We start from the raw sequence: 12,809 nt of genomic DNA, 5'->3' as shown, positions 1-12,809 counted from the left end.
CATGACGGTGGATAGGATTAATTCTATACCATGGTTTGAATTTAGACCATGGTTTAAATTTAGTCCATTGGTCCATAAGTGTGAAATAGGCATACCTTTTACATGTGTGTATCAACATGTATGCATTCGTTTCTGGACATCTGTCAGCATACGCAATCTATCAGGCATAGTTACGCACAAGAAATTTGCATAAACCATGGTCTAAATTTTTAAAAACAACTTTTGTGAACTCCGACCACAGAGACAAAGAAATTGGCCCAGGGAAGTTTGTATCACAATCAGGAAAAAATCTTAGAAGGAGCACTAATTTAGTATTCAAATAGCCTACAAGACAACAAGTTATTGCAAAATTGACATAACTGATCAAGAAAGATTCTTTCTACCATGAAATTCACACAATTGGATCCTTGAACTTGCAACCTTTGACCTCATGCCCCATCAAATGACAAAAGCTTACTGTTTACAATTATGCATTTATACCATGTCTCATTCAAACACATGTTCATCTCATTATTCAAAATCATTCAAGCAACAAATGATTACCATCAGATGAAGGCTCAGGATACTTTGTAAACAGAGTTTTCTCTTCTTTTTTTGGCGGAATTATACATGAACTAAGTTTTCAGCTCTTACATGCCCCTGGTGGAAGGGTGGATTAAAACATTTACACTATCAAAGAAATATAATGTCTTGTTGTCCTATTGAGAGACTATCAAAAGGCGGCAAATTTTTGCATGCCACAGCACTTGGTCATGACATGCTAGACTATTCAACTGGCATGTGTTTAACCCATTAGTTCTTGACCTCAAACCATGTGGCCCCCTGAGCTGCCCATGGCTGCCCTGTCATTTATGCTTTTGTGTGCGCAAGTGTATGTAATGTGTGTTTCAATGTTTCTGTGCTTTTGTTTGGATACATTTTTCTTCCCCCGACTACTGAGCAAGCTTTCATAGGACGGACAAATCTGATTCCTCTCAAGTGATCAAGTGATTTGACATCCATTTCATTTAATATTATACAGCTCATTACCATTATCACAATTTATATCATCATTACCATTTTTCTTCTTCTCCTCTCTTCTTTTTTTTTCTTTTCTGCTTATTCTTTTTCTTATCATTATCCTTATAATCATCAATATCATTATCATTATCATGATTATCACCACCACCATTATCACTATTACTATCATCATATCGTCATTATTATTATTATCAGTAGTAGTAGTAGTAGTAGTAGTAATAGTAGTAGTAGAAGCAGTATCATCATCATCATAGTTCATTTTTTATAAGAATTAATCAATAGATATTATTACTAGTATCATTACTGTTCCTATTTCTCTATTTCTACATCTACCGTCAAGCCTGTCTATAGTGGCCACTATTGACAGGTTGGCAGCCATTTAGAATTTCAATACTTGTATTGTATAATAGCATAAAATATAGCATTATTCTTTAAAAAAAAAAAACGCAAATATATTAGCAAGAGCAGCTATAATATGGGGATTTTTTTGTACCATTCACTTCATTCAAAATTTTCTTTTAGCCTACTTCTGTTCTTTTGATCTTTAAAATAACATTTTGAGCCCAAGGAACTGGTTCATACCGGTTTTGCATGAATGGGGTTCAAGAGCGAGTTCAAGGGGATCAATAATGTGCAAAGCTGACATAAACAACAAGCAATACCCAGACAAGCATCCTACTGTCCTTATTTAGAGGGATTTCGATCACGAATTAGTCAGCATTTTGGTAAAATTCAAGGATGTTATTAAGAGCTGTCTTTACCTTTGTAGCATGTATTCAGGGCAACATTACTGAAGCCTAGATCTGGTCCAGTTAGTGGTAAGACGGCTTTTATGGTGAAGAGCCGTATTTGTCAATCATGTCTGTGTGATTGTGACTGAGTTTGGACTCGGTAGAATTCACACAATGAACATAGAAGCCAACGTATCCATGGCTGATTTGGTTCAGCTAAATTTTTGTGGCCGCTACACGCAGTTAGATATTCGCCATAGAATGCAAAATGAGAGGCCGCTGGCAGCATTAGGCAGGTGACCGCTATATAAAGTGTCTGTAAGACTGCAATTTCATGCAAGGGATCTTTCAGTGGACTCTATAGACAAGTGGTCGTTAAGACAGGTTTGACTGTATAATAGTACCAATGCTGTTTAAAGGCATAATTTACCATTTACAGATGAAACAAAAACCCAGCATTAGTGCTTCAACTCGCTAAAATGTGAGTCAGGGATAGAAACAACCACTGCAAAAATTTGAACCAGTATAATCAATGTTCAGTATTGTTAAATGTACAAAATGTGAACAACATCTATAATAAAAAATGTTTCCAGACTAAACCGTCTACAGTTATGGTTTAACTAGAAATGTAGCGACTGGTTATACCCCCGCCAAACAACATTTCATAAGCTTTGGTCAAAAAACTGAGGAAGTAGTTATTTCCGCAAGATCTTTCCTTGATCTTCTGCCATTAATATGCCGTTACCATGGCAACGTACTTTCGGGTACTGTTGAAAAATGCGTCTTGCACATCTACAACCAAAGGCACACATCTGTACCAAGTTTCATGGAAATTGGGCAAAAACTGAGGAAGTAGTTTGCAACACAAAATTTTCCATCATTTTGGCTCATAATATGTGAGCTGTTACCATGGCAACATACTTTTTGTCACTGTCAAGAAATGTGTCATGCTGACCTATATCCTAAGACAAACATTCAATATGAATTCCATGAGAATTGGAAGAACACTGATGAAGCAGTTTTGCCATAAAGCATTTTGCCCTATATTTTACCAATAACATGCTGCTACCATGGCAACGCACTTTTTGCCACTGCGGAAATATGTGTCTTGCACATTAACATATTCAGATGAACATCTGTACCTAATTTCATAAAAATTGATCAAAAACTGTGGGAGGAGTTCGCGACGCAAGATTTGTACCCATTTTTGCCCATAATATGCCGTTACCATGGCAATGTACTTTTGGGTACTGTCAAAAAATACGTCTTGCACATCTACAACCCAAGGCACACATCTGTGCCAAGTTTTATGGGAATCGGTTGAAAACTGAGGAAGTAGTTCGCGACGCAAGATTTGCAACGGACCGACCGCCCGACCGACCGCCCGACCGACCGCCCGCCCGACCGTCCGCTGATTCCTATATACCCCCTTCAAACTTCGTTTGGCGGGGGTATAATGAGAAAAATAGTGATATCTCCTTACAGTTTAGGCTTTATTGCAAAAATTTTACATGGTAGGATGTTTTGTGATACAACTGACCTACACATATGCATCAAAAGTGATATCTTAAACACTTTTTAAATCACTGCTCCCAAAGGTAAACAGGACCTTTAAAAGTATACTATGGCAATGAAAATGACAGATGCAGAAATATGAAATTGACTCACTTGTATACTGGCAGCATGATGGGCAGTGGGTAGGATAAATGGGGTGCAATGTCCAGGAGATTGGCTCTTTCATGTAATGCCTCCTTCACCAACTTGTACTGCAAAGCAAAAGGAGTGCGGAAAATGATAACTTCATACAGGCAGATGTGCATACAGGATGCAAGCAGAATGACTGGTTACACAGAAATACAAACAGACATAAAGACACAGACACACAGAAAACAGACACAAATGCACAAAAGACTCATTGTATTCCAGTGCCTTAACCAGTTCCACCTCAAGATGTGAAGTCTAAACAGAATTTGTACAGGACCCCATAGTTTCCAATCAACTGAGGACTGTACATGTAAGATACAGTAACTTTAGATGTAACTCTGACATACTGTAAACGCAAAAAAAAAAAAAAAAAAAAAATGCATACATTAGTTTTCATGTATTTCATACTTTTTTGACTAGCACAAAGTCTAAACCCAGTGAAAATTTCTCCACAATTTTCTCTGCACATTTTGACCAGGTCGAATTGAGGGCATCATCAGTGGTGCATCCCTGGTACAAGTCAAGTGTGTGTGTGTGTGTGTGTGTGTGTGTGCGTGCCCTAGGGGTATTCATTTGAGAGCATGTGTGTGCGTGCAGTACTAGAACTTCTTTTGTGCAGGCTGCATATTCACATGGATAGGGTAGCATATCAATTTACGGTACATGACTTTTCTGTGAATGGATGAAGACATATTATGAGTACTGTATCCAGCAATTGCGCGGTGCAAAGTCAAGAACCGCTAATGTGTTTTTGAGCTGCTCAGCACAATAAAAAATAATCATGATAATCATAATCATGCAGAAAACATTGACGTTTACAGTACTTATTCTCTGTTTGTTCTTTAACCAAAATGCAATGGCAAATGAAATCAATGTGTGACAACATATGATTACTCATACTGACAGGAGGGGTAGAAATAGAATGAACATTCATAAGTCGATGAAACAATAAGTCTACAGGTAAAGATGTATAATACCACCATGGATTCATAGAACTAAGTCACCGATTTTAGCCAAAGAAACAAAACATAATGTAAATGTATCATTTCAAATTATACTGTTCAAACATAACTTGTTTCTTTCTTTTTTTTTCATCTGTCTGTAATCACTGATCTATTCATTCAGTCACTCACTAATTATTTTATTCATTCATTCATTCATTCATTTCTTTGTTTCATCTTTCCATTTCATTTCCAGGAACACCAAACAATCATGGCACAACTTTACAAGTACTCAAGTCAAGATGACAACAAGTAATCAATCAATGCCTGAATACTACTACATGAAAAGCAGACACACAACATACACACACTCACATACACATGCACACACATTTCACATACAGTACATACTGACACATAGCAGGCATATTTGATACGTACATTTGAAATTTATCTAAAATCATAAAACAAATATGAATCTAAAAAAAAAAGGCATACATACTGAGCTTATTCAAATTCATGAAATTCTTCCGTCGAGATGTTTTTATTGCAACTGATTGACAAATTGCCCTACATCAACGTAAAGAAGCACTGAATTGATCAGTGTTTTAGTGGTAGCCATGATAAAAATCATGGGCGTACATACTCGAGCAGGATTCGAACCTACGACCTCCTGATCACCGGACAGGCGTCATCTCCGCTAGACCACCGAGCTTTCGCCCGACAGCAAGTGTTGGTTCTAATCCTTATAGCATGCAGCGGGTACTGCTTTGTTATTCAAATTCATGAAATTCTTCCGTTGAGATGTTTTTATATTCGTCCTTATTTTTTATATTCGTCCCTGACTGAATTTGAACGTTTAGACGAGGATGGTGTTATAAAGTTGATCAAGTCATCATCATCTGCAACATCCTCCTCTTTAGATCCTATGCCAACCACAGTGATCAAGAAGTGTGCCCCAGTGTTACTACCATTCTTGACAAGGACTATTAACACTAGTCTTAATTCTGGATTTTTCCCCTTGTCACTGAAGAAGGCAGTTGTGACACCACTTCGCAAGAAAAATGATGTTTCTGCAGACGAATTGTCTAACTATCGTCCAATTGCAAACCTCCGTTTCATAGGGAAGTTAATTGAGAAAGCTGCAGTCCAACAAATACAGGAATACTTATCGGCAAACAATCTGCACAACCCGTTTCAGGCAGCCTACAAGTCACACAACAGTGTGGAAACTGCTCTGCTCAAAGTTCAGAATGACATTCTGGTTTCCTTGGATGAAAAAAATGAAGTCTTGCTGGTCCTGTTAGATTTCAGTGCAGCATTTGACTTAATTGATCACAAGACCTTGCTAAACCGTTTAAAACATCTGTACGGCATCGATGGGACTGTACTGAATTGGATATATTCGTACCTTTCCCAACATTCACATGTTGTGAAGGTTAACGATTCTCTGTCCCAACCAATCAATGATAAGTGTGGGGTGCCTCAGGGCTCGATTATCGGACCATTGCTCTATACATTATACAGCTCTCCAATAACAGCAATTATCAAATCTCATGGTCTGGAGACAATGTTGTACGCTGACGATACCCAAATGTATCTAACTTTCAGACCACAACATCTACAGAGTGCCATAAGCAGGATCAATGACTGTCTTGCTGATGTTCTTTCATGGACTCACAAAAACTGTTTGAAAATCAATCCACAGAAGACTGAACTAATTCACTTTTCGTCGAGATTTAATCCTGCGTCTTCACCGGCATGTATTGTAGTGGATGGACTGGATGTACATGAAACAACCAAAGCACGCAACTTGGGTGTACACATGGATCAACACCTTCAGTTGAAAGAACATGTTAAAATTATGACTCAATCTGCAATGTGTGCATTAAAGAGAATAGGGAAAATATGAAATTATTTGTGCGAAAAAACTACTGAAAAGTTAATCCATGCATTTGTTTCTTCTAGAATTGATTTTTGTAATTCCCTTCTATTTGGCCTGCCCGAAAAAGACATAAGAAAACTCCAAATTGTTCAAAATTGCGCCGCCCGACTTGTAATGCGAGCAAAAGGAAGAGATCCCATAACACCCTTGTTGTCACACCTGCATTGGTTGCCTGTAGATAAGAGAATCATGTTTAAGATCCTTGCATTATGTCATAAAACATTGATAAATAAGTCCCCAACATATTTGTCTGACATGATCATTGAATATATTCCACAAAGAAATCTACGATCTTCTAGCCAGACTTTATTAGTTATACCAGCAACCAAAACATGTTCATATGGGGATCAGGCTTTTCAGTCAGCAGCACCTGTACTCTGGAACAAATTACCAAGTCAACTTAGGGCCATCACATGTACTCACACTTTCCTCAAGTCCTTAAAAACATATTTGTTTTGTTATTAAATGATTATGATAAGTTGTATTTTGTATGTTTAATTATATTGTTTTGTTAAAATTATGTAAGTTGTAGTTTATGGTACTCTACCCATTTATGTAAAGCGCATAGAGATTCCAGGAATATTATGCGCTATACAAGCAGCTATTATTATTATTATTATATTTGAATAACAAAGCAGTACCCGCTGCATGCTATAAGGATTAGAACCAACACTTGCTGTCGGGCGAAAGCTCGGTGGTTTAGTGGAGATGACGCCTGTCCGGTGATCAGGAGGTCGTAGCTTCGAATCTTGCTCGAGTATGTACGCCCATGATTTTTATCATGGCTACTACTAAAACACTGATCAATTCAGTGCTTCTTTACATACTGAGCTTGTCATGTTTCGTCACACCACAGAACACAAAGACATAGCCTCCATTGTTGCAGTTATTGTTAAGGTTTTACCTGATCATAGTCAAGTCCTAGAATGGCTTTCTGGAGGTAACGCACTCCACCGTGAATGAGCTTGGTGCTCCGGCTGCTTGTTCCGCTTGAGATGTCATACTTCTCTACCAGTGCCGTCTTCAGACCTGCACAGAAAAGAAAAAAAAAAGAAGAAAAACAGACATGATTTTGTTTTGGTGAAAATTGCAAACTCCTGAGGTGCAATGGCAAGCAAGTGAATCACAACAAAGTTTTGCCTTTGCAAGCATGTCTCGAATCATTTTAATACAGCATCATTTCCCACATTTGTGTGCACATCTGTGTATATTTTTGAGCAAAAATATCAAGCAGTTCAGCAGACATAAGAACTACAATTGTTACCTCCGCCAAGAGAGGAGGTTATGCTTTCATTTAATACCATTGGTTTGTTTGTTCGTTAGTTAGTTAGTTAGTTAGTTAGTTAGTTTGTCCGTGTGCAAAATAACTCAAAAAGTAGTTAACGGATTGAGATGAAACTTGCAGGAAAGGTTGAGAATGACACAAGTAACAAACGATTAACTTTTGGTAATGATCCAAGAATTTTGGGGGAATTTATGAAGGATTTTGACAGTTTGGCAGGTAGGGTCAATGAACTTGGGAGTTCAGGCTGTGCGTATTTGAGGTTTGCCTGTGCGCACTAAAGTGCGTGCTCCAGTTTCTGCTGGGGCGAGGCGCGCCGTGCAGCTGAGGGTTTATGATGTAACAAAGGCTTCTATATTGGGAAATCAGGCAATTTTTCAGTAGGTGGAAATCACTGACCTCTATGGAAGAGCAGGATCATCCATGGAAAGTAATTGCTTGGCAGAGGTCTGCGCTCTCGGAGTGCTTTTCTAGTTCATGTATGTTTTCACTTAAAACATTGCGAGTCATTTATTCTATGTTTTGCATCTCATGAATGATTTATGAGGATAGGGGAACCTCTACAATAGTTTCTATCTCAGGCCATACGGATAAGGTATCATGAGTGTGAAAACAAAAATTCTCCTGTAATAGTTGGTTCTTTCTTTAGTTTGTTGCTTGCTCCACATTTGAGAACAAGAAACACTGAATAACTCCTTCAAGCATGGGGGTTATATGTTCTTGTTTTGACAAAGGTTGTGCTGCTGTTGAATGCAAGGTGACTTCTTTTTATGTGCAGTCTTGTGGAAATCACAAAAGCTTGAAAACAAGGCCTCTATAACAGTCTTGAAAATATATATATTCATGCCACAAGGCCAGTGATATTTTAAAATGCGGCTATACATCTGAACAACAAATGTGATTATTTGCTCCTCCATAAAAAGCACACATCTTCCTAAACCCTTGATTTGAAATGTTATCAAGAATAATATGTTTAATAACAGGGTCTTCTTAGCCAAAAATAATTCACATGGTATCTGAATGAGGAATATTTAAAAAAAAATACACATACACACTGTATTATATCAAGGAGGAATAGAATGCTTGCACTGATTACACTCAAATCAACATGCAAAAAGTACACACATATAGAGACACACACATGCCCATCACAAAGAATGCTAAATCTATGGTTAATTTGCTTTTGTTCCCAAATTGATTCACAAGCTATCACATCAAGAACAAATGAAAGATTAGCAGTCCCATAAAAAGAGATGACAAATGAAAAAAAAAAAGAAGAAGAAAGAAATACAAAAGAAGTACTTGCAGTATCATTTCAGGCCAAGACAGTTGATATTTTGATAGGAGGGCTACAATTTTGTAAATGGTTGAACAAAGGGCCAGTGGCCAGGCAAGCAAAAACAAATCCAGTGCTGTTCATATTACTACATGGCCAAAACCTAAATGTAAAGGAAGGCTCTTCTTATCAACATTACACAAGGACTGACATCTGGAAAATGCAATACTTTTCCACACAATACAACCACATGGCTGAGGCATTGATGCACAAAGCACATGTAGTTATTCCCATACGATGGTTCTCCAAAAGGCAAGACTGTCAACTTCTGCAGATCAAAAAACATACTCGGGCACAGTAACAAAAAACAACTCACAACAAAATAACAAACAAAAACAAAGTAACAAAAAACAAACAAAACCAAAACTTGGGAGACATGAACATATATTCTGTTTTGAATAAAGGGGTAGATTAGGTAGATAAAAACAAAGCATCATAAAAATATGCATAAAAAATAGAGGGAAGCTCTAAAAAGGAATGACAAGTGATTAGGAGGAGCCCTTTTTACATTTTCGCTACATGACAGAGAGTAAATGTTCATGAAGGCCATTGATAAGATGAATGTCTACACCACTACAAGCATAGAATAAAGCACTCATAGAGCGCAGACTTCCGCCACACAGCTTATTTCCACCCATTAATTATTCACGACTGCTGAAAATTGCCTAATTTCCCAATAAAGAAGCCTTTTGTTTAAGTCACCCGCTTCTAGCTACACAGCGCCTCGCCAAAACAGAGCAGAAGCTTCAGAGCACGTACATGCAGACCTTAAATACGCACAGCTTGAGCTCCAAAATTCATTGACCCTATCGGCAAAAAAGATATAAAAATCCATAAAAATTCCTGGATCACTACCAAAATTGAATCATCCGTTCCTTGTGTCATTATCAATTTTCCCTGCAAGTTTCACTCAAATCTGTTCACAACTTTTTGGGCTATTTTGCAAGTAGACAAACAAACGGTGATGATCACTTAACCTCCTCCTTCCTTGGCGGAGAAAATAACGCCCAAGTGCAGGCTCTTTATTCCAAATCAAGTCACTCACCTCTACTGACAGCATCAAGGGCCACACCACACCCCGTGGCCCCGCCCCCTATCACCAGGATGTCATACTCATGAGTGCTCTGTAGCGACTGCACTTGCTGTTCCCTCGTCGGGAGGGAAGAGATGTAGTGGACGTTGCGCAGCTCCGCCGCCACCACTTGGGCTTGGCGATTCTGTCAGTCACACATTTGAACAAAAAAAATAATTGTCAAAAACCTCTCTTAGGTCTGCTTTTATTTAATAGACATACAGATACAGGATAGTTACTACATTGTATGTGAACTGCAAATATCAGGAAGCCCTTTACCTACAGTTTGTTCTAAAATAAAAATGTGCATCTATTCAGTCTAGTACACAGAAATGGAAAACTTGTTGAAAATTCTTAGTAAATTTCTAGCTGCAAACATTTATAAGCCAAGAAGTTTGGCTCAAGGTGTCTTTTCACAAACTAAAATTATTGTTAATTTAGTGGAAATTTTCATGACCAGAAAGTAGCGCAAAAATACAAGCACACAAATACTCTTGCTTGCTACATGTAACACAACTTATGTTTTGATACTGCAGAATCAACTAGAAATGTCGCTATGGCGACTGATGCCTCCGCCATAATGCATGATTCTCCCAATAGGTGTATAGTACAATGTCTTCACAATGTATGATGACAGTTTCACATAAATGGCAAAATACTGAAATGACAGGTTTTGTCAGAAATATCTTGAATGTTCACTTTCCTTGAACTGGGTTTGCTATAATTGTCTCAGAGGGCAGGTACACATATTTGGGGAATTGAGGATTTTTACTTGACTTCTGACCGTCCCTTTTATAAGTTTATGCATTGAGTAATTCTCAAGGTATGAAGAAAGAGTGTAAGTACAGTACAAAATAGGTTTGTTTTTTTTGCATTTAAACCTGGCCTTTGACCCTTAACCTTTGACCTTCTGGCTGGAAATTTCCCAGAGAATCTCCATAAGGTAATACATGTATATATTAAGTTTTAAAACTAACAATGCAAGCATTGCATAATATACTAGTATATGGGGGAAATAGTAAAATTTTGAGGAGTTGACCTTGACCTTTGACCCCCTTGACTATTGACCCATGACCCCTAAGTTCCCTAGATAATCCCTGCCAGTCAGTACATGCGTATGTACCAAGTTCCATGAAAATACATTGAACCATTTGCGAGAAAAGTGAAATTGTAACATTTTCACCTAACCTTTGACCTTTTGACCTTTGAGCTTATGACATGAAACTCTCTCTGGAGAATCTTTACACAGTAGTACATGTCTACGCTAAGTTTAAAAACAATACCTTCGGGCATTGCATAGATATGGGGAAAATAGCAAAATTTTTAGCATTTGACCTTGACCTTTTGACCTTTGACCTCTTGCCAATGTCACTTAAATCTACTCAACTAATTGCCCCATCATACATCATCCTTGGACCAAGTCTGGTGAAAGCTGCTTCATCCAGTCTTGAGTTATCGCGCAAACAAATACAATTTCATGATTTGACCTTGACCTTTGACCTTTGGCCGATTTCACCCAAAATCTAATCAAGTAATTGCCCCATCCTACTTTATACTTGGACCAAGTTTGGTAAAATTCCAGTCAATATTACTCAAGTTATCGCGTAAACGAATGCGGATGGACGTACGGACGGACGGACGGACAACCCGAAAACATAATGCCTCCGGCACCACTTCGTGGCGGAGGCATAAAAACACGCAAAATACGTCTTACCTAGCCGAGCACGAAACTATTCACTTTTCCAGTAAGAGTTTAATTGCGAAATGGGACCAGGTTAGGAACAATTTTTAAACATTTTAAAGTAAGTCCAGCAGCTGTAATCACAAATATCTCAAATTAACATGAACGGAGTTAACTTGTTTTGTATTCAAACTCCTCAAATGTATCTCAACTGACAGGGTTACTCCTTACCTGGGCCAATTTCTTCTGATTGCTGTGGGAGACAACATAGCCCGCAGTGACTGCTCCGGCCCCTAGAAGGGCGCCCCCTACCAAGAGCCGCTTCAACCGATGGCTAAGCACCATGCTTACTCCCTAAACCCCCTGCGGAGGACAAAAAAAAAAAAAAATAGGAGAAGAGGGGGAAGATCAGAAAATTGAGAAGAGAAACAGGACACCCTTAAATAACCCTGCAAGAATGTTTAGGAACTAAGCAGGTACAATCACAAAGTGCTGTTCAGGTTCTGATTGATTTTGCATTTGGAAAAAGATGAGGCGCAGTATTCAACTACGCTTCACCTCATTGAATAGAGTGCCCCATCTTTCACCTTGTGCTGAATCTCGTTCCATCACACACATGAGCATTTGCTATGGGTATACCCATGAACGGATAGTAAGGTCAAAGACACATACATAGAGAGACATAATATTTCTCTTGAACCAAGGCAAATTTATGTGATAGATCCACTGCATTCAGACAAGTTTAACAACCAGGGTTAGAAGTTTTGGGTTTGGGAAAAATGTGGCCTGGATTGTTGACTGCTTTTAAGAGGTACCAGTTTCTTGCTCTCATGTCATATTTATTGTTCTTCAGTGCATTTTGTTTGAAGAAGGTACTGGGATATGCCACTACAGTACATCCAAAAGGTCTATAAACAATAGATTCAAGCTTAGTTCATGTCCGGCAGAGAGTTACATTAAAGAATATGTGCAAAATCGATCCGATGTGTGAGCTAGATTAGTAGATACATGTCTGCCAGTACTAATACTATGTGACAAGCCACAATTTAAGGTTTTTTGTTTTGCTTAACTGATATGCATGTCAAGTAAAACTAGCC

The 12,809-nt window shown here is 38.2% G+C and overlaps 1 protein-coding gene across 1 annotated transcript in view; it reads right to left on the bottom strand.

The window, feature by feature from the left end:
* LOC140245491 (glycerol-3-phosphate dehydrogenase, mitochondrial-like) overlaps window positions 1–12,809 on the bottom strand; it is a 33,519-nt gene that overhangs the window by 18,729 nt on the left and 1,981 nt on the right. Inside the window, exons 2-5 of the mRNA XM_072325061.1 lie at window positions 11,944–12,075; window positions 10,005–10,176; window positions 7,246–7,370; window positions 3,420–3,517 (exon numbers count right to left, since the gene is read on the bottom strand). Coding sequence (XP_072181162.1) covers window positions 3,420–3,517; window positions 7,246–7,370; window positions 10,005–10,176; window positions 11,944–12,057 — 509 coding nt within the window. The 5' untranslated portion in view covers window positions 12,058–12,075. The remainder of the gene's footprint in view (window positions 1–3,419; window positions 3,518–7,245; window positions 7,371–10,004; window positions 10,177–11,943; window positions 12,076–12,809) is intronic.

This window comes from Diadema setosum, chromosome 22 (assembly GCF_964275005.1).
Source record: "Diadema setosum chromosome 22, eeDiaSeto1, whole genome shotgun sequence".
NCBI classification, from domain to species: Eukaryota; Metazoa; Echinodermata; class Echinoidea; order Diadematoida; family Diadematidae; genus Diadema; species Diadema setosum.
The sequence above is the reverse complement of the archived record's forward strand: the minus strand, read 5'-3'. Positions and strand labels throughout refer to the sequence as shown.